Source organism: Suncus etruscus, chromosome 11 (assembly GCF_024139225.1).
Source record: "Suncus etruscus isolate mSunEtr1 chromosome 11, mSunEtr1.pri.cur, whole genome shotgun sequence".
NCBI lineage: Eukaryota > Metazoa > Chordata > Mammalia > Eulipotyphla > Soricidae > Suncus > Suncus etruscus.
Genome location: NC_064858.1, coordinates 33,534,954 through 33,557,484, shown reverse-complemented (window position 1 = coordinate 33,557,484; position 22,531 = coordinate 33,534,954). Strand labels below are relative to the sequence as shown.

At 40.0% G+C, this 22,531-nt stretch overlaps 1 protein-coding gene across 1 annotated transcript in view; it reads right to left on the bottom strand.

Moving 5' to 3' along the window:
- The window catches only part of PLBD1 (phospholipase B domain containing 1), a 68,970-nt gene that overhangs the window by 40,716 nt on the left and 5,723 nt on the right, over nucleotides 1-22,531 (bottom strand). The window contains 1 exon segment of the mRNA XM_049783698.1: nucleotides 10,345-10,564. Within this exon segment, the coding sequence (XP_049639655.1) occupies nucleotides 10,345-10,564 (220 nt within the window).

Sequence of the window (22,531 nt, the reverse complement as noted above, 5' to 3'; positions counted from 1 at the left end):
TCGTGGGTGACTACTTAAATTCCTGGTTTCTTATGAGCCTATAATATAAGATAAAACACCAGCAGGAATTTCTCTGTAGCTTTTCTAGTTTATCAACAGTCCAAAGCTGCAACGTTCTTTCAGCCCTCAGCCTCTGCCACTGCCCTAAAAGCCCTGGCTCTCAACCACCAGTAGAGCCCAGTTTCCATCACTCCAGCAGGCCTCCACTTCCGGTTTCCTGTTCCATTTCCTGTTGAGGGATGTTCCATATTACTTGGAAGTCTAGCTACATGTTACTTTGGTGTCCCAGCATTTTACGTTTGCACCAAGTGGGCAGTTCACTCTGTGAGCCCCTCGCATGCCCTGAAGGGAAAGTTAAAAGTCTTGTTTTGATTTTACTGTACTGCTTTTTCCTGTTCCAGAGAGATTAACATTGGAAACCAAAGGCAAATGGAATTCTGGGTCCCTGTACTTTGGAAATTAAGAGATCTTTTATCAAGTAATTTCTAGAACAGAAACTAAACAAATGACAATAGCTTATAAGCAGCGATTAAAATTTAAAATTATAAAAAGAGAGAACATAGTTTTATTGTGTTGAAGCAACTCAAATTTCCCTTGAAATCTTTCAGGTTTTGGTCCTTGAGTTAATGAAATCCATGGTGTGAGAGCCTCTTTCTTCAAAGCATTTGCAAATGCTTAAATTTTTGTTTTTGTTTTTGTTTTGTTTGTTTGTTTTTTTGGCCATAACATGCAGTGCTAAGGACGTGCTCCTGGTGAGGCTTGGGGAGGAGGACATATGCCATGCTGGAATAAAACCATGTGCAAACAAGTGCCCTACCTATACTTATACTGTACTATCTCTCCAGCTCCTTTTTTTCATCAAGTGATTGTGTTTAGCTTTCATTTCTTATCTTTCAGGCTGCCACCTCTAGTTTACTATCAATTGTTTGCTATCCCCTTTACCACTAATTGACTTAACTTCCTGGGTCCAGAGACAATATCAGTACTTCCATGGTGCACTTCCCATGGTGCGTGTCACACCTGAGCACAAATTGAAACCAGACAGCCTGCTTCCTAATCCTGGCTCTTGCTAGTTGATTGACTTTCATCTAGCTACTTACCTTCTCTGTACCCCAATTTCCAGCACATAGGAAGATACTAATATGGATGAAATAATTTAATATATGTAAGATGCTTTGAATAATGTGTGACCCATTTTAGTTCAACATAAATGCTAGCAAGCATCATCATCATTCTATGGTTCATATTAAGTTCAGTATAATTACTAATTATTACTAATTAAATGATCAGTCATTTAATGATTTTGAGGGTGGACTTCATCTTACTGAATATTACTTTGTCTTTGGCCTTGACCTAGAAGCATTTCCGTGAGTAATATCAAAAGGAGCATACTGGGGAGGGATGTGGAAGAGATTTTTTTTTCTTTTGTTGGTGGTAGGGAATCAAATCTAGGTCTCATGCTTGCAAGACTTTCACTTTGTCCTTGAGCCACACCCCAGCCATAGAAGATGTTCCTGGGCTATTAATGGTAGAAAATCACAACTTCCTTCTGCCGATGCTTTAGTCTTGTGATAATCTATTTTCATTTTGTCTTAACAATTGTAGCATCTGCCTATTAACTAAATAGGAGTTGTCCTTGCCCAGAGCCCTGCACAAGGCAGTGGAACAAATGAGTAAGTAACATATGAGTATGTAAGCGGTGAATTGACTCCTTCACATGGGAAATTTCAGGAGGCTCTCATGTTAGCAGATGCTTCAGTGACATAAAAGCCCACCGATTCATTAAAAAATGGAATAGACTAGTCCTCACTGCTCCCACCCTCATCATCATGCTTCCCAGAAAGTTACATGACTCACTTTATTTAAAAATCAGTCTCTGTGGATCAGTTTTTACATCATTAGCGAGACATCAGAGATAGAATCTGCAACTCTTATGGAGCCACCCCAGTGAATTAGAAGCCAGGAAGACATTCTGCTTGGCCAAGGTTGCTAGACAATGCATTTCCATTACACGGCAAGAGGAATCTCAAGCTCTGACTCATCTGATCGAATTAGAGCAGCAACAGGGACTCAGCAATCCTAATAAGCATGTAATTAAGTAACTTCTGGAGCAGAAGTCTTGTACCAAGTGTCTGTGGGAATATAAAGAAGAATAAGGAAGAGACCTTGTTCTCTGAGCATCAGTAATGGCAGAATGGTGAGACAAGAGTTCCAATCCAGTGCAAAAGGATCAGAACAAAACTTCAACTGAAGTTAAAGATCAATTCCTATCCGGACAGTGTGGCAAAAGTTTAGGTAACTAACATATGTTTGAAATGCTTCCATGGAATGGTTCAACAAGAATAAACACAACATGTTTGTTGTTATATTTCAATTTGGTCTCATACATATTTCTGATATTAAAAGAGCAAACTGAAACTTCTAAGGGGGTTCAGCCTCATTGTAGGTCTGAGAGTCTTCAGTGTCCATCTCCTAGCCTCTGTCCCCTTACATACCTCCCTGGTGCCAGGACTGGGAAATTGAAAAGACACAGCTCCATTTTTAATATGAAAATGGGAGTTGGGGGAATGTGGTCTGTGCAACGGGACAAGCTGAGAAGCAAACAGGAAAAGTACATCTCTGTTTATAGAGTTGACCCAAACTTATCCACCCAGCTGAGACATGGGCATCTTAGCTTCAAGGTTGAACCTTGATATTGGGGTTGGGGTGACATACTTTTTCAAGACAAGTACAGTCCTTTGTAGTATATGACAAGTTGATAAAATGAGGTTTGGGTCTATAGATGTTCTGTTTCTTAGACAACTATGTACATATAACTGAAAACCAACCAGTCAAGCTAGCTTGTGACTTGCCTTTCTTCCCTCCCTATCATTACTGATCAGATTCACAGCTTCTGAATCTGAATTGAAATTTAAAGCTCTTTGGGTGTTGCTACAAAGAATGCCAGGCACCTTTGCTCAGAGATATAACATTACTGCTGGTGAGTTTGTCCCTAGATTGAGCTATGGGCCACTTTCCTCAGAGTTCCACAGGGGGAACATGCACTCTGGGTCCTGAGGTTTAGATTCCACAATCCATCCAGTGCCTGCTTTATCCTCCCTTACAGAAAGAGTTCTAGTCTGTGAGCACTGCCTCTCAAGTCCACTTGAGAGAAATATACTCCCATCATAATAATGCAGAAGAAACCTTTATCTATCTCCTGGACCACACTAGAAGAGGAGGAAGGGAATGAGCAAGATGTCTCCTTACCTTCCTGCTCCATCTCCCCCATCACCCAACCAACTTCCAGGGTTCTGTTTGAGGTATGTTGGGACAGAGCCCACATGCCTAAGCTTCGAACTAGGCATAGGAGATCTCTTTAAATGCAAGCTAATTTGAAATTCCCCTACTTATTTGACTTTTTTTTAGAACTGCAGCTAGAATGGTAGTCTCTAGAAAATGCCTTTCTGTTTTTTTTTTTATCAGTACTTGTAAGTTTTGTTTTGTTTTGTTTTGTTTTTTGGTTTTTGGGCCACACCTGGCAATGCTCAGGGGTTACTCCTGGCTGTCTGCTCAGAAATAGTTCCTGGCAGGCATGGGGGACCGTATGAAACACCGGGATTCGAACCAACCACCTTTGGTCCTGGATCGGCTGCTTACAAGGCAAACGCCACTGTGCTATCTCTCCGGGCCCATAAGTTTTTATTTTAATTGTTTTTCATGTCTTCTAAAGACAGTTTGAGCTGTTATTTTCTTCCTTACATTTCTATCTGTCCTCTCTCCTTTCTTTCACCTCTCCCTTCCTTCCTTCCTTCCTTCCTTCCTTCCTTCCTTCCTTCCTTCCTTCCTTCCTTCCTTCCTTCCTTCCTTCCTTCCTTCCTTCCTTCCTTTTCCTTCTTTCTTCCTTCCTTTTCCTTCTTTCTTCCTTCCTATTCCTTCTTTCTTCCTTCCTTTTCCTTCTTTCTTCCTTCCTTTTCCTTCTTCTTCCTTCCTTCCCTTTCTTTCTTTCTTTCTTTCTTTCTTTCTTTCTTTCTTTCTTTCTTTCTTTCTTTCTTTCTTTCTTTCTTTCTTTCTTTCTTTCTTTCTTTCTTTCTTTCTTTCTTTCTTTCTTTCTTTCTTTCTTTCTTTCTCTCTTTCTTTCCTTCCTTCCTTTTCCTTCTTTCTTCCTTCCTATTCCTTCTTTCTTCCTTCCTTTTCCTTCTTTCTTCCTTCCTTTTCCTTCCTTCCTTCCTTCTTTCTTTCTTTCTTTCTTTCTTTCTTTCTTTCTTTCTTTCTTTCTTTCTTCCTTCCTTTTCCTTCCTTTTCCTTCTTTCTTTCTTTCTTTCTTTCTTTCTTTCTTTCTTTCTTTCTTTCTTTCTTTCTTTCTTTCTTTCTTTCTTTCTTTCTTTCTTTCTTTCTTTCCCTTCCTTCCTCCTTCCTTCCTTCCTTCCTTCCCTTCCTTCCTTCCTTTTCCTTCCTTCCTTCCTTCCTTCCTTCCTTCCTTCCTTCCTTCCTTCCTTCCTTCCTTCCTTCCTTCCTTCCTTCCTTCCTTCCTTCCTTCCTTCCTTCCTTCCTTCCTTCCTTTCTTTCTTTCTTTCTTTCTTTTTGTTTTTTGGGCCACACCCGTTTGACGCTCAGTGGTTACTCCTGGCTATGCGCTCAGAAATCGTCCCTGGCTTGGGGGGGACCATATGGGACACCGGGGGATCGAACCGCGGTCCTTCCTTGGCTAGCGCTTGCAAGGCAGACACCTTACCTCTAGCGCCACCTTCCCGGCCCCCTTTCTTTCTTTCTTTCTTTCTTTCTTCTCTTTCTTTCTTTTCTTTCTTTCTTTCTTTCTTTCTTTCTTTCTTTCTTTCTTTCTTCTTTCTTTCTTTCTCTCTTTCTTTCCTTCCTTCCTTTTCCTTCTTTCTTCCTTCCTATTCCTTCTTTCTTCCTTCCTTTTCCTTCTTTCTTCCTTCCTTTTCCTTCTTTCTTTCTTTCTTTCTTTCTTTCTTTCTTTCTTTCTTTCTTTCTTTCTTTCTTTCTTTTTCTTTCTTTCTTTCTTTCTTTCTTTCTTTCTTTCTTTCTTTCTTTCTTTCTTTCTTTCTTTCTTTCTTTCTTTCTTTCTTTCTTTCCTTTCTTTCTTTCCTTCCTTCCTTCCTTCCTTCCTTCCCTTCCTTCCTTCCTTTTCCTTCCTTCCTTCCTTCCTTCCTTCCTTCCTTCCTTCCTTCCTTCCTTCCTTCCTTCCTTCCTTCCTTCCTTCCTTCCTTCCTTCCTTCCTTTCTTTCTTTCTTTCTTTCTTTCTTTCTTTCTTTCTTTTTGTTTTTTGGGCCACACCCGTTTGACGCTCAGTGGTTACTCCTGGCTATGCGCTCAGAAATCGTCCCTGGCTTGGGGGGACCATATGGGACACCGGGGGATCGAACCGCGGTCCTTCCTTGGCTAGCGCTTGCAAGGCAGACACCTTACCTCTAGCGCCACCTTCCCGGCCCCCCTTTCTTTCTTTCTTTCTTTCTTTCTTTCTTTCTTTCTTTCTTTCTTTCTTTCTTTCTTTCTTTCTTTCTTTCTTTCTTTCTTTCTTTCTTTCTTTCTTTCTTTCTTTCTTTCTTTCTTTCTTTCTTCCTTCCTTCCTTCCTTCCTTCCTTCCTTCCTTCCTTCCATCCTTCTTTCTTTCTTTCTTTCTTTCTTTCTTTCTTTCTTTCTTTCTTTCTTTCTTTCTTTCTTTCTTTCTTTCTTTCTTTCTTTCTTTCTCTCTCTCTCTTTCTTTCTTTCTCTCTCTCTTTCTCTCTTTCTCTCTCTCTCTTTCTTTCTTCTTTCTTTCTTTCTTTCTTTCTTTCTTTCTTTCTTTCTTTCTTTCTTTCTTTCTTTCTTTCTTTCTTTCTTTCTTTCTCTCTCTCTCTCTCTCTCTTTCTTTCTTCTTTCTTTCTTTCTTTCTTTCTTTCTTTCTTTCTTTCTTTCTTTCTTTCTTTCTTTCTTTCTTTCTTTCTTTCTTTCTGGCTTTTTTGGGGGGACCCATCTGGTGGTGCTGAAGGGTTACTTTTGGTTCTGTACTCAGAAGTCCTGGCAGACTTGGGGACCATATGGGGTCCCAGGTTGGGGACTGAGCCAAGGTTGGCCACATACAAAGCAAAAGCCCTACTCGATATGTTATCACTACCTCTCCTCCCTCCCTCCCTCCCTCCCTCCCTCCCTCCCTCCCTCCCTCCCTCCCTCCCTCCCTCCCTCCCTTCCTTCCTTCCTTCCTTCCTTCCTTCCTTCCTTCCTTCCTTCCCCCTTCCTTCCTTTCTTCCTACTAGATCCCCTTCCTATCTTCTTCTGGATCTGGTCTTCTTTTCCTTCTTACTCCTCCCTCCTCCTCCCCCTTCACAAACACAAGTGCTTATCTCTCTTCTCTTTCTTTCATACTCTTCCTTTCCTCCCTCCATTTAATCCTCTCTTCCAGCTCACAAACATCTTCTGTTTAGTAAACTAGTTGAAAAGCTTTAGGGAATGCTCTCTCAATACTTGGTAACACAAATACTGAAAGTAGAAATGGACAGAGGTTAATCTTTCCAATTTAAGGAACCTCTGAGCATTCTGTGGTCCAGAGATTGACAACTGCCAAACATTTCAAAATCTGCCATGTTAGGGTCCCCCTGGTTTCTTTTTAAATAGGTTACCTTGGCTAGGAATGTAGTTTAGTGGGTAGAGTACATGGCTTATAGATGAAGTCCAACATTTGATCCTTAGCACCATACACATACAAAGGCATAAAGCTATTATCTTACTCTTCCAAGTAAGATCCTCTTTGCATGCCACTCTTTTTTTTTGTTGTTGTTTTGTTTTTGAACCGCACTCAGTGGTGCTCAGGAGTTACTCCTGGCTCTGCTCTCAGAAATTGCTCCTGCCAGGCTCAGGGGACCATCTGGGATGCCAGGAATTGAAACTGGGTCCATCCCAGGTAGGCCTCATGAAAAGCAAATGCCCTACACTGTGCTATTGCTCCGGCCCCTGCCTGCCACTCTTTAGTGTAATGTTCACTAGCCTCTTTCCTATCAGGCTTAATAGCTCTTCTTGATCAATTCCCAGACCCACAGCTTACTACTTCTTTACTCCTGAGCTGCTGCTAGAAGTCTGCTCTCCTCAGTATTGGGACATAGTACACAGGAAGCTGGTGGTTTGTTTGAGTCTTATGAACAAGACTTAGATGTGTCAATATTTTTGAAATATAGACAAATGGGACTACATTAAATTAAATAGTATTTACACCTCAAAGAAAATGATAACCAGGATACAAAGACCACCTAGTAGAGAAATGATTCACCTAATATCCATCAGATAAGGAGTTAATAGCTAAGATATATATGACACTTAACAAGAAAATAAAATCTAAAGCCATCAAAACATGGGGAGAAGAGATGACCAGAAATTTTCTCAAAATAGAAATACAGATGGCCAAAAGGCACATGAAAAAAATGCTCCATGTCATTAATTATCAGGGATATGCAAATCAATACAACAATGGAATATCAACTCACACCGCAGAGACTGGCACACAGCTAGAAGAACAAGAACAGCCAGTCTCAGCATGGATGTGGGGAGAAAGGGACTCTGATTCACTACTGATCAGGATGTTGACTAGTCCAGTCTTTTGGGAAAACAATATGAATGTCCTCAAAAAGACTAGTAATTGAGCTTCCTTTAGGCCCAGCAATACTTCTCTTGGGAAGATATCCTAAGGACTCAAAAACAAATTAGAAAAGGCACCTGCATTCTTATGTCTATTGCAATACTATCTGCAATATCTAGAATCTAGAAACAACCCAAGTGCCTGAGAACAGATGAGTATACAAAAAAACAATGGTACATCTACACTATGGAATACTACTCAGCTGTTAAAAAAATAAGTCATGAAATTTGCTTATACATGGATAGATATGGAGAGTATTATGCTGAGTGAAATGAATCAGAGGGAAAGGCACTTATCTGTGGGGCATATAAAAAAACCAATTACATATAATACCCAATCACAACAAAATGTTGGGTGTGTAGTGCATTGAAGACAGAAAGGATCACTATGACAATAATAGTTGGAAATGATCAGCCTGGACAAAAATTGGGACTTGAGAGACAAAGTATAGTGCTATGCATGGTATCCCTTCAGAATTGCAAACCACAATGCCTAAAAGGATAAAAGGAAGGAAGGAAGGAAGGAAGGAAGGGAAAGAGGGAGAGAGAGAGGGAGTGATAAAGAGAGAAGTGTTTGCCACTTATGGCTGGGGGTGTGACAAGGGAAGGGTAACTGAGAAAATTGATGGAGGGAAATGAACACTGATGAAAGACTGAGTGTTGGAACATTGTATGATTTTTTTTTTGGTTTTTGGTTTTTGGGTTATACCCAGCTGTGTTCAGGGGTTACTCCTGGCTCTATGCTCAGAAATCGCTCCTGGCAGGCTCGGGGGACCATATGGGATGCCAGGATTTGAACCACTGTTCTTCTGCATGCAAGGCAAACCCTTTACTGTCTCTCTTGCTGATTTAATTAAAATTTTTTTCTTTGGGGGCTGGAAAAGATAGCAAGGAGAGATAGCATGCCTTACATGCAGAAAGATGGTGGTTCGAATCCCGGCATCCCATATGGTCCCCTGAGCCTGCCAGGAGTGATTTCTGAGTGTAGAGCCAGGAGTAACCCCTGAGCGCCACTGGGTATGACCCAAAAAATAAAACAAAAGAAATTTTTTTTTCTTTGAAAAGGACTTGGTATAAAAGGCAAAGTGGACATGAAAATGGCATGCAGGGTGTCCTTGTCTATCTATAAGCAACACATTTAAGTAATTTTTGTTCTAGTATACACTTTTTAAAAAATTATTAAGGTGCCAGAATGATAATACAGCAGGTTGGACAATTGGCCACAACTGATCAGGTTCAATCTCCAGCACTCTATATTGTTATCCAAGCCCCACCAGGAGTGACCTCTAACCATGGAGCCAGGAATAAATCCCGAATTCCACCAGATATGGCTCAAAAATTAATAGATATAATAGAATGAATATATGAACCTCCCATAGGTATAATCAGAGAAGTCAATACTTTATATTACAAAGAAGAAACAATAAAGCCATCCCTCAGAAGATGTTAGAATTTTTTATTTTCTGAGTTTTAAGGTCAGCATCATCTGTGTCAGAAGCTTTCTCATCTTTCTCATCATCATGAAGTCTATGATATCCCTAGTTGTAATATTCAAGGAAGACATGAACATACTTACACAACCTTCCCAGGAGAAAGCTGCTTCCTTCAAACCACAGATTCCTTAATGACCCACTATAAACATCACTCATGACTTAATTTACCATGCAAAGATCACACCATTTCAGTGTGAATGATTTCCCCAAGCTTGTTCCTCAATATAAATAATTTCAGAGGACTAATGTGTGCAGAAGTGTGTAAAGACTTGGAGGAGAAGATAAAACATGTAGTCTTTTATATATCTTATACTGTCTTAGGAATTTTAAAAAATCTTATTCAGTTTATGCAGTTTTGTCTGTTCCTTACTCGTGTGCTCTTAAGGTTATTTGTCGGGTTAGGCAATAAAACTATGAGATACAGGTGAAAACAGGAATTTCTAGTTTAAATAAAAGAAGAGGAGACAGGACCCAACAACTCAACATCTGATACCATCTCCAGGACTAGAAAGTGATCAAGATTGGCTCTGCAACTTACTGTGACTAAAGTGGTAACCATGCAAAAGGAGGTTTGGTCAAACTATGCTCAACAATCTAGGTCACAGAAACAGGAAAAGAAGAATGTCAAGTCACTAGGACACTTTTCATATAAATGGAAGCATGAACTTGTTTAAATGTGTGACACTTTTTTCTGAGTGTTCCTCTAAAAATAATATATATATTGGTTACATTATGATGAGCTACAGCCCTGTCATTTTTCATAATATTAGAGGACACAGGAATCAAGAAACAATGGATCTGAAAGGAACATTAGCATTCAATACTGAGCTTTCTATCTGAAATGGTTCTGCCCATTTGCAAATATTGCTTTATGTCTTTTGAGAATAAATGCTCTTATTATGGTTTGTTTTTAATTAATCTCTGTATGTGGTTCTTAAAGAGTTCCTCTACCTTTCATTTGCTCTCTAAGAAATGATAAATGATTAGTGGGATGAAATGGCTTGGTTGTCTTTTAAGACAGCTTCATAGGAAGAGAAGATTTGAAAAGTACACAATCAGGGTGTTTTTTTTTTTAACCTCCAGGAAGATTATTCCAGGTACAGATGAAATTCTTCAACCAGATGGGAAGGACTCTAACCACTAGTGAGTCCTAACAGACATTGCCGGGGACAAGAATCGCTGTTGGGCACATAAAGGGGTGGGGATGCAGGTGGTAGTCCTCTATCAGGGCTCAGATACTTACTGGGCAGTGAGGTAACCTTCCAAAACACCAGCCACAAACATGATGATCTCATCTGATAAGTCTTGAGAACCATAACCTGCTTTGATCTCCAGAATACCCCAGCCAGTAGTTAGCACAGAGTCATTGTAAAAGCCATAGGCATCCCCCTTTCTGTCCAGTATGTTTTTGATTTCGACTGCCTTTTCATCAGGCATCCAGTAAGCAGTGGCATAGTAGACATCTGGAAGAAAAAGAAATAATAATAGAATGCATTGAAGTGAGTTGCTAAAGTATTTTTGTCCACCAAGTAACCAACAATCTCAATACCTTTGCTTTAAAGGAATCCCACTCTTAGAACATTTAGAAATCTCCCACTATAGTTTGTATTTACCACTAATGGGATGGTGGGGAGAGGGGAGAAACAGAGCTTTGATCATGGAAGCAGAGAGAACCAGGTTAGGTGTCAGAACACACATAAAACAGCCTGTGAATTCCAGCATTCAGTCAGAGGATTCAGCCCAACAATCTGAAAAGATTGGCATTCAGGCACCTGGGCAATCCTAAGGTCTATAGTACAGCATTTTGGTGACCCAATGAAACAAACGAAAGTTACTCAATCCTATTTGGTATCATGACTTCCTTTTTATTTTTAATAATATCTTTATTTAAGCGCCATGGTTGCAAACATGTTTGTAGTTGGGTTTCAGTAAAAGTACACCCCCTTCACCAGTCAATGCCCTCCCGCCATATCCTTCCTTCCCCATTTCCTGCCTGTCTTTGATACAGGCATACTATTTCTCTCACTCACTACCATTATCATGATAGTTGCTGGTGTAGTTATTTCTCTAACTGCACTCATTGTGCTAAGCTTTATATCATGGGCTGATCTTTCCAGCCTTCATCTCTATTGTGTCTGAGTATTATTATAAAATTTTTTTCTTTATCTTAAATTCCACAGATGAGTGAGACTATTTTATATCTATCTCTCTGACTCATTTCACTCAGCATAATAGTTTCCATGTTCATCCATGTATAGGCAAATTTTATGACTTCGTTTTTCCTGACAGCATCATAATATTCCTTTGTGTGTATATTCCACAATTTCTTTAGCCACTCATCAGTGACTCCCATTTTTGAAGCCACGGTCTATACTGAGTTAGACTGCTGTATATCTGAGGCCTAAATCATATTTAAACCTCTATTATTACAATAACTTAAGCAAATACAATGCAAAATTAATTTATTTACCAAACATCTTCAGAGGCAACAATTTCCTAGAAGTTCTTTAGTTGCATGCTTCGCTTTCCTGACCCAGTTTCTGCCTACCTGTCCAGTTTCACCACCACTTCAGGCCTTTGTGATACAGAAGTTATCACATACCACTCTCTCTCACCTGCTGTGGGCTGCTCCAGCCTCTGACATTGCATATACTGTTTCCTTGACCTAATATATTCCTTAGGTTAATCTCAGAAGCAGAAAATAGCTTGTCAGATTTGCCAATATGTCTTTTTTTTTTTTTTTTTTTTTTGGTTTTTGGGCCACACCCGGTGGTGCTCAGGGGTTACTCCTGGCTATCTGCTCAGAAATAGCTCGCGGCAGGCACCGGGGACCATATGGGACGCCAGGGTTCAAACCAACGATCTTGGGTCCTGGATCGGCTGCTTGCAAGGCAAACAACGTTGTGCTATCTCTCCGGCCCCATGATTTGCCAATGTGTCTTACATGAACACCCTAAATTGTAATTTTGGGTTTGTGGGCCACACCTGGAGGTTTTCAGGGTTTACACCAGACTCTGTGCTAAGGGAATACTCCTGGTGGTGTCAGAAGTCAAATCGAGGTTAGATGCCTGCAGGGCAAAGGCCTTAATTCCTATACTATTTCTCTGGCCTCTGGACACTATTTTTAGGTCTTTTTGCTTTGTATATATAAGTCTGCCCCTGTTCCTGGCATATAATATCTGATTTCAGACACTTTTCTTAGCCTGGCCCATTACAGATACTTATGAATCTCGTGTGTGTGTGTGTGTGTGTGTGTGTGTGTTGTGTGTGTGTGTGTGTGTGTATGAGAGATAAAAAAGAAAGAGAGAAAACAGACAAGGTACATTGTTTTTCCTTTAAGAAACCAATATACATTGGGGTTGGAGCCATAGCACAGGAGTAGGGCATTTTCCTTGCATGCAGCTGACTCAGGATGGACCTCAGTTTGATCCCTGGTGTCCCATATGGTCTCCCAAGCCAGAAGCGATTTCTGAGTGCATAGTCAGGAGTAACCCCTGAGCGTCACTAGATGTGGACCAAAAACCAAAAAAAAAAAAAAAGAAAAAAAAAAAAAGAAACCATTGTACAATGTATAAAAGGGGTGTCCAGATATTGATCCCAGAGCATAGGTTAGAAGGACAGAGAAAGGAAGAGATTGAAGAAAATATGGATGAGTAGCAAAGGTGGTTGAGACAGGGATCATGGGCCTCAGGTACAACAATGATGTAGAGGAATAATATAGCTATATATCTAAACCCCAAGGTCAACAACACCGAAAACTTGAGATCTAAAAAACAACAACCAAACTTAACTAGGTGTCTGCCAAGGTGATAGACTGGAGTTGGTAGTGAAGAGGAAACCTAGGAACACAGCTGAAGGGATGTTGACACTGGTGGTAGGTAGGATTTGTGCTAGGACATTGTATATATAAATATAAATATTTATATATAAATATACATTGTATATATAAAGCCCAATTGTCAATTATTGATTCATAGTTCTTTAATAAAAATTTTTAAAAGGAACCCATCATACAATTTCTTGTGCTAAAAAGAAATTTACACTTAGAGTATTGCATAGTGTGTGAAGGCTGATGACTCTCTGGTTTTAGATGGAGGCTTAGGAGATGGAGGTGGCTCATTCGCTGCAGAAGCAGGTGGAGAATAGATCGTGGAGGGTATATGAATAGAAATGTGATCAAACTGAGTTTTACTTGCAACCCTTCTAAAAAGTTCAGATGAAATAAAAAAGAGTTATGGGCCGGAGAGATAGCACAGCCACAGGGCATTTGCCTTTCATGCAGTGGATCCAGGATGAACAGTGGTTCGAATCTTGGCAACCCCTATGGTCCCCCATGTCTGCCAGGAGCGATTTCTGAGAGCAGAGCCAGGAGCAACCACTGAACACCGTCAGGTGTGACCCAAAAACAAAAAACCAAAAAAAAGAAAAAAAAGAAAAAAAAAAGAAAAAAAAAGAAAAAATAAGAAATATAAAGTTATTTGTTATTGGAATTCAAAATTGACTAATTTTTGTTTTGATTCAATGATGGTCTATGCTAGAAGCATTAGGAAAGGGGCCTCCAATTGTGCTTAATAGCCTGGGGGCTATTCCTGAAAATTCTTGACCAAGTGGACCATTCATGTGAATGCTAGGGCCTGAGGACTCAGGTGCTGTTGAAGACCTTCTGTGCTAGGGACCACCAGGGGCCTCACCAGGTGGTGTTGAAACATTGAACCAGGGTTGGGCATATGTGCCATAAGCCCTGTACTATCTCCCCAGTTTCCCCCAAGTATAAACTTAATACAAGCATGTTGTGGTACATTAGTCAAATGGGAAAGAATGATAGGTTGATTATAAGCTACAAAGATTATCCTTATTAGAAAATCAGTTTAGTGAAAGTTAGGATTATAGAGCTGAAGAAATAGTACAGCAGGTAGGGCATTTGCCTGGCACATGGCAGACTTGAGCTTGATCCTCGCCATCCCATATAGTCTTCTGAGAATTACCAGGAGTAATTCCTGAGTACAACTCCAGAAAGAGCCCCTGAATACCAACCAAGTGTGCCCCCATACGTCATAATAGTGGAGAGTGGAATTAGTGATATTTATAAACATCAATAGATACAGAAGTCTTTGTCATAAGCTTAATTGGTAATGTGGCCAGTTGGCTGTGTAACCTAATAATGAAACTTCTTGCAAGTGCTCCTTTCCATCTCCCCCCAAATTTAGGACTCACTGAGATTAATAAAGCAAATGCAGACTGGTCAGAGATGTGGAGTTTGGAGAATGTGACGATCCTTCCTTGGGGCAATCATCTTGGACTGGACTAAGTTCTGACTGGACTAAGAAAACCTCATACATTCCATTTGGTTTTATCTTTGGGTTTTTATTTTTGGAGGGGTCACTCCTGGTGGCAATCAGGGCTTACTCTTGACTCTGAACTCGGGGATCACTCCTGGTGGGACTCAGGGGACCATATACTGTGCCAGGAATGAAACCTGGGTCAGATGGCACAAGGAAAGTGCTGCCTATACCTATTGTACCATCTCTGCAACCACTCACAAATACCTTTGTACTCATGAGGCCCCAGACTGTTGACTGAACAGTACTGGTCAATGGAGACTACAAAATGGAAAACACCTGGACTTATCTTCATCTTTTTTTTATTCATCACAATAAAAATCTACATCCGGGGCTGGAGAGATAACACAGCGGCATTTGCCTTGCAAGCAGCCGACCCAGGAACTAAGGTGGTTGGTTTGAATCCCGGCGTCCCATATGGTCCTCCATGCCTGCCAGGAGCTATTTTTGAGCAGATAGCCAGGAGTAACCCCTGAGCGCCGCCAGTTGTAACCCAAAAACTAAAAAACAAAAAACAAAAAACAAAACAAAACAAAAAAACAAACCTACATCCCTGATTATATATCTCCTCCATTTTCTTTCTTTTTTTGCTTTTTGGGTCACACCTGATGACACTCAGGGGTTACTCCTGGCTATGCGCTCAGAAATTGTTCCTGGCTTGGGAGACCATATACCGGGGTATTGAATTTCGGTCAGTCCTAGGTTAGCATGTGCAAGGCAAATGTCCTACCACTTGCGCCTCCACTCTGGCCCCTCTCCTCCATTTTCTATTCATAATATATTCCTCAGCAATGCATACTCACTGTCTAATCTCATAAACATGCTTGAATTTCCCAGAAAAAAAACTATTAAATGTGTATAAACTCTTAGATCATGCTAACTCTGCTGGTATAAAATCAGAACCCATTTTTTTCTTTGAAGGTTGGCCTTGTTATTTATATAATAAATTCCTCTCCCCAGTTTTTCTTGAACCTTCTTTTCTTGAGAAAGCCTGGCTGACTAAGTTAAAAGCAGTCACACATTGTTGAGAGGAAAGGATGATCATAAATAGGAACTGTGAGAGAAAGGAGGAAGGTGAATGGCCTTGTCAGGCTCTTTTCTTTCATTTCTAGCCACAGAGCATGGTTTTAGCTTTGACCCCTTCTCCAAAGCACCTCTCATCAGAACGCTACATTCTTCTCCCCTCATCTCACAAACTAGCAGTCTCTTCTCAAGACTTGACCATGTCTCTATCTTCACACATAATAGCATTGTTTTCTCTTCACTTTAAACAAAATTAATAACCATACCATAAATGAACTTATGCAAATTTGTGCTATTTTGGACAATGACATACCTCATACTTGAGACAAATCTTCCCCTCAAGAGAATTTGAGCTAAAGTAGTTACAACAAGATCTAGTGTGTGCCTTAAGAACTGAACCAAAACTTGAGTTTCTTGCTCCACTCCAAATTTTTATCCTCCATTCCTTAATGCTTTCTTTTTTGTTTGTTTGTTTGTTTTTATTTTTGGGCCACACCTGGTGGTGCTCAGGGGTTACTCCTGGCTGTCTGCTCAGAAATAGCTCCTGGCAGGCACAGGGGACCATATGGGACACCAGGATTCGAACCAACCACCTTAGGTCCTGGATCGGCTGCTTGCAAGACAAACACCACTGTGCTATCTCTCCGGGCCCTCCTTAATGCTTTCTAATCTTCCCCGGCTCTATAAGAACTCTGTGGAGGGGCTGGAGCAGTGGCGCAAGTAGTAGGGCTTTTGCCTTGCATGTGCTAATTTAGGATGGACCCTGGTTCGATCCCCAACATCCCATATGATCCCCCAAGCCAGGAGCAATTTCTGAGCACATAACTAGGAGTAACCCTTGAGTATCACTGGGTGTGGCCCAAAAACCAAAACCAAAACCCAAAACAAAAAAAGAACTCTGTGGAGAAGACTGGCCTCTAACCTGGAAAGAATGTATCTGTGATAAGTCGAGTTTGACTAATTAAATAAAAGTAATATTGGTCAGAACATTCACAGGATTTAGGCTAGACTACAGTCTTTCTGACTTCAAGTTCAGATAAGATAATGATTCAAGGGGGCAATGCCATATATTAATTTTGTGAAAAGAAAAATTAGGTTTGAGCCTATTTAAATAACAATAGTCTTGAAACTAACATTTCATAAATATTTTGACTAAATTGAATGTTCCTTTATAAAAAAGGAAGAAACCCCATCATTTATATATTTCTCTTTAAGATTCAAACACTCAAATTATTTTATTCACTCAGATTTGTTGTTGTTTATTTGTTTTGGGACTTCACCCAGCCACACTCAGGGGTTACTCCTGGCTCTGCACTCAGGAATCACTCCTGGAGGGGTTGGGGGGATCTTATGGGATGCTGGGAATCAAACCCGGGTCAGCCCCATGCAAGGCAAACACCCTACCTGTTGTGATATTGCTCCAGCCCCTAACTCAGATATTCTAATGTTTGCTGTCTTTGCTGTTTACAGTAAACAACAACAAAAACAAACAAAAAATGACCTATCCCTCTCTTAGGAAGAATTTTAAAAATAGTTATAAGTGGGTGGATACATTGGTGATGGGTGTAATGTTGAATATATAAAATTAGGAAAAACCTAATTTTCTTAATACCTTGTTTCTGTAGAATAAGTGGGCTTTAACCCAAGCAAGACAATTTTTGCCTAATCTATTAAGTCAGTTGTAGAAAAAAAGAAACAAGAGCAAGAAGAGCAGAACAAATGAGGGAAATGTTTAAAAGACTATGATTGCATTTGACCTATAGTTGTGATTCTGAGCTTGGCTGGTCTTTTCCTGTTATACCAACTAAGAATAGTCTCATGAATCTCTTTCTCTCTCTTCTCTCTCCTCTCTCTCTCTTGCTCTCTTTCTCACTCTTTCTCTCTTTCTCTCCTCTCTCCCTCCTCTCTCTCTTGCTCTCTATCTCTCTCTTGCTCTCTCTCTTACTTTTTCTCCCTCTCCTCTCTCTCTTGCACTCTCTCTCTCTCTCTTGCTCTCTCTGTCTCTCAGTATATACATTGGCATTGCACTTTCCTTTTTTGAAAGGACTCTGTTTATTAATGCCTGGATTTCAGCCTTTCAAAGTCACTAAAAATATGACTACTTCATAACTAAACAATCTCCAGGCAACAACCATTCAAGTAGGAGTTCCTGGTCTCTTCCAGTAGGAATCAGAATTTAAAACTCTTACTGAAAGGAAATATTTTGGGGACATGCTCCCAGGGAGTAGGAGAGACACAGGGAAGGAGGAAATTCGAAGTATGAGGAATAAACCTTGAAAAACCCATTTCAGAGACTGAAAGGGATTTGTGTCCCTGTTCCTATTTCTCAGAAGTTAAAGACTGTCATATAAAAATCTTAAATCCCTATTTATGGATTGGCTCCAGTGCTAAACTGGTTGTGGTTAGAGCTCAAATAAACTTTAAGGCTAAAAGCAAGGGATGTAAACAGTGTGACTGGGATGGTGTTTTGGGGTACCCCTACCTGAAATCAGACTCGAGGTCAAGTGAAAGGACATAAGGATGGGGAGTTGTGTGTTTGTTAGATTAGGATGGCAGGAATAATATCAAAGAAAAAAAAAACAGTTCCAAAGAAGCAATACTAATGCTGAGAAATGTTAAAGATTTGATTGAATCTAGAACCATCTCTTTCCTCATCCCCTTAAAATGTACAGATCTTGGGGCCGGAGCATGGAGGTAGGGCGTTTGCCTTGCATGCAGAAGGATAGTGGTTCAAATCCCTGCATCCCATATGGTTTCCTGAGCCTGCCAGGAGTGCTTTCTGAGCATAGAGCCAGGAGTAACCCTGAGCACTGCTGAGTGTGACCCAAAAACAAACAGAAAAATGTACAGATCTTATCTGCTAACTTAAATCAGAATTAAAGTCCTAGCACATAAAGTCAACTTTACCCCATTGTAAGTCTGTCCTATCTCATACTTCATCACTGTATTTATTTATATATTTATTTATTATTTAGTGGTTTTTGGGCCAACTCAGGGGTTACTCCTGGCAAAGCACTCAGAAATCACTCCTGTCTTAGGGGACCATATGGGATTCTGGGGATCGAACCCAGGTCAGTCCTGGGTCAGATGTGTGTAAGGCAAATGCCCTACCACTGTGCTATTGCTCTGACCCCAATCACTCTTAAGTTATATGTAATATTTAGTCCAATAAATTATAAGCTCCATGAGAATCTGGGGTCCCATTTAATATTTCATTCATCCAATTTCTCAAGCATTACATAATGCTCCCCTGACTATATGACCTAAATCCCCCCAAAAGAGGGAAGGTAACTTGGAGATAGATTTCATTACATCTATTAAAGATTAGCTTTTGATTTGTAAATTAGAATTCTGACATATTCAAATGCTAGTTTGAATAACTCAGAATAACCTGTTAGAATTGTATTTGATCCTTGTTTGTATAGTGGTGAGTTTCCCCTCCTGTCACACGGGAGAGCGGAGTTCAATTCCCTGACGGGGAGCCAAAAGAAAAAGAAAAAAAAAAAAAGAATTGTATTTGAGCTTGTAAGCCAACATTACAAACTTCAGAGCAAGCTTCTCCCGTTAATTAAAAGATGTTCACAATTTTCTCTTAAAAGGTTGTAATAGGCTATTTGTTGTTTGTACAGAAACTGTTTCAAGTTTAGACTAAAGTTTCCTCATAATTTCACTACCTCTATTAGTTTCTTCTTTTAAAATACACATTGGGCAAATTGCAGAAGTACAGAGAAACTAATGAGCAACTGTTATTTCATTTTATAGCCACACCTTAGAGCCCAATTTCCTAAAGATTTCTTTAATATTAATGGTATGTGAACTGAAAAATTTAGAGCAGAAGCAGGAAATAAAAGGCAGAACCTCTGGCTGTCCCATTCTAGGAGTTGGGCAGAAATGAATGAATCACAAAATTGTGACCAGTACAAGATGGGAGAACAATAGCCATCAGGTTGCTTAAGTAAGAAGTGACCTGGATCAGAAACAATTAGTAGATGTATAAATGAAACTTAAAATATGTTGTATTCATCATTGGTTGTACCAATTATTTATGTGTCAGCAATAATGTCAGCAACCATTATATGTTTAGTGAGAAATATTTCCATAGAATCAATGTATCCTGCATCTAGTCTATATAAATTCTTTATGAACTGAATTCATGCCTCCACCGTTTTGTGGCGATAGCTCACATGTGTTAAATAAAGTTTGTTTTTCCTCTAATCTCACAAGTGCTAATCTATTTCTTGGTCACATTTTTGTAGCAGTAGGAGCAACTGAAATTTATGTTTGGTTTGGGGGTCACACTCAGAGGTGCTCAGGGTTTATTTCTGGCTCTGGGATCTGGGATCACTCCTACTCAGGCATGTATGTGGTGCTAGAGATCAAACCAGGGTCATGCCAGCAAGAACCTTAACCCGTATATTATCTCTCTATTTAGTTCTAAAATTACTTTTGTTTGTTTCTTTGTTTTGGGCCACACCTAGCAGCGCTCAAGAGTTACTCCTGGCTCTGCGCTCAGAAATCGCTCCTGGCAAGCTCCAAGGACCATAAGCTCTGAGCTGGGAACAGAACTCAGGTTTGTCCCAGGTCGGCCGTGTACAAGGCAGAAACCCTGCTGCTGTGCTATTTCTCTGGCCCCCTAAAATTAATTTTTAACATTACACATATTAAACAAAAATGTTAAAAAAAAAACCATTGACATTTATTATTGACACTGCTTTGTTTCTTTCTATCTCAGTGGTTGACATTTCTAATTTTGGATCCACCAACATAAGCAAAACAGGTAGCAGAAGTGAAAATAATGCCTAAAGAAGTATGAAGATTAAAATCTGTTCTGCATTTTATAAGGAAGTTATGAAGTTCACATGACACAGTTTATATATTATGAAAACTAAATCAGTCAAAATATTTTTAATATGTTCTATCTCAATTGAAAGAAGGCAAATTCTTTTACGTTTTCTTCTGGAGAAAGATAGGATCTTTCAAAAGATCGTTCATCATTAAAAATTATGTATCTTTCTTGGAACTACTATAATAATGATAGTGGGAAGCGATTACTCTGGTGGAGAACTGTGTGCTAAAGAGTAAAGTGATATGCATGATACTCTTTTTGTAATAGTATTTACTGCAAGCCATAGTGCCTAAAACAAGGGTCTCAAACTCAATTTACCTGAAAAACGCAGGAGGCAAAGTCAGGGTGAGGCAGGGCCGCATAAGGGATTTTACAAAAAAAAAAATGTCCTCAAACGTCATTATTAACAGTTTTAATAATTTCTTCTGAATATGAATAGAACATTGAGTGAAGACCATGAACAGTTCTCTGAACATGGCATCTTTTGCCTATTCCTTGCTGCCAGAGACTTGACAGCGCTTCTTCTCACAAATCTGAACCACATTTGGCTTTAGAGAGGAAGCAGTTGAGACCCTCAGTATGGCTTGAAGATGATCATCATTAAGTCTAGACCTGTACTTTGACTCATTGAAGTTCAATGTGGAGAATAACTTTTCACACAAATATGTGCTCCCAAAGAGGCACATGGTGCACTTGAACATTTGGGAAAGCTCAGGGAAGCTGGGGGGCAATTCTCTCAAAAATTGCCCATGCATGTCTGCTTTTCCACTAATCTCCCTGAACTTGGCTTTGAGATCAGAGTTGCATTGCAGGTCAATGAGTTCCATTTGAAGCACAGGAGGGGCATCTTGCACATCAAAGGAAAAGGGGTCCACAAAATTTGGAAAGTGGTTCTGTGCTTTTAAAAGTGTTCAAATCTGTGATCAAATTTCTTCTCTAGCTTAAAAATAGCATCAACATATTTCTCACCACTGAATGGTATGCCTGCATCCACAAGTTCCTTGCATGCTGGGAAATGGCAAAGGTTTCTCTGAGAGAGCTGGGATTTCCATAACACAAGTTTTGTGGAGAATGCTCTCACGTTGTTATAGGCAGCACTGATAAGCTGCCCTGGGCCTTGTAACATTTTGTTTAGTATATTCAGCTTATGTGTGATGTCAACAAGAAAAGCTAAGTCCATGAGCCATTTGTGATCACTCAACTCAGAAACAGCATTCCCATCCTTCTCCATGAAGGCTTTCACTTCTTCTCTCAACTCAAAAAATCTTTTCAGGACATTTCCCCTTCTGAGCCAACGTACCTCAGTGAAATAAAGCACATCTCCATATTCTGACTCCACTTCCTCTAAAAAAAGCACAGAACCTCCTGTGCTTTAAGCTCCTGGATCTGATTTGGTTGATGCATTTCACAACAGACATCACATTGTCACACGGCAGGCATTTACTGCAAAGGGCCTGCTGATGGATAATGCAGTGTAGAGCAATGGCCTTCTCTACACCCTCCTCTTCAAGTGCCACCAGTCCATTTTTCCTCCCTGTCGTCAATGGCGCTCCATCAGTTATTATTCCAACAAACCTCTTCCATGGCAAACCTGCATTCTCAATGGTATCACACAGATGCCGAAATATCTCATTAGCGGTGGTCTGGCCATGCATTGGAATTATTGTGAGCAGCTCCTCTGTCAATTCAAAATTGCAATCAACACCACGGACATAAATTGTGAGCTGTGCAGTGTCTGTTATATCTGTGCCCTCGTCAAGAGCAACTGAGCATGCATCAAAACATTTGGCTTTCTCACACAGTTGATGATAAATGTTACTTGACATGTCAGAAATGCGCTCTGCCACAGTGTTGGCAGAAAGGCTGATTTTGCTAAACTGACCTTTCTTTTCCAGACAGATAATACTTGCAGCCTGTAACATGCATTTTTTTTTTAAACAAACTCTCCTTCTGTGAAGGATGATTGCCTTAGCAATCATCTCACTAACCATGTAACTAGCTTCGACTGATGTAACATTCTCTTTGGTTGCTTTCTTGAGGAAATCTTGTTGCCTCATAAGACATGCTTTAAGACTGGCAACCCGCTTGGCTCTCTCATTTCCTTGATATTTTGCACATTCCTCAGCATGTCTAGTTGAATAATGGCGTTTCAAGTTGTATTCCTTGTGCACTGTAACTTTCTCTGAGCAAATAAGACATGTGGTGCTCAACAAAGAAATACT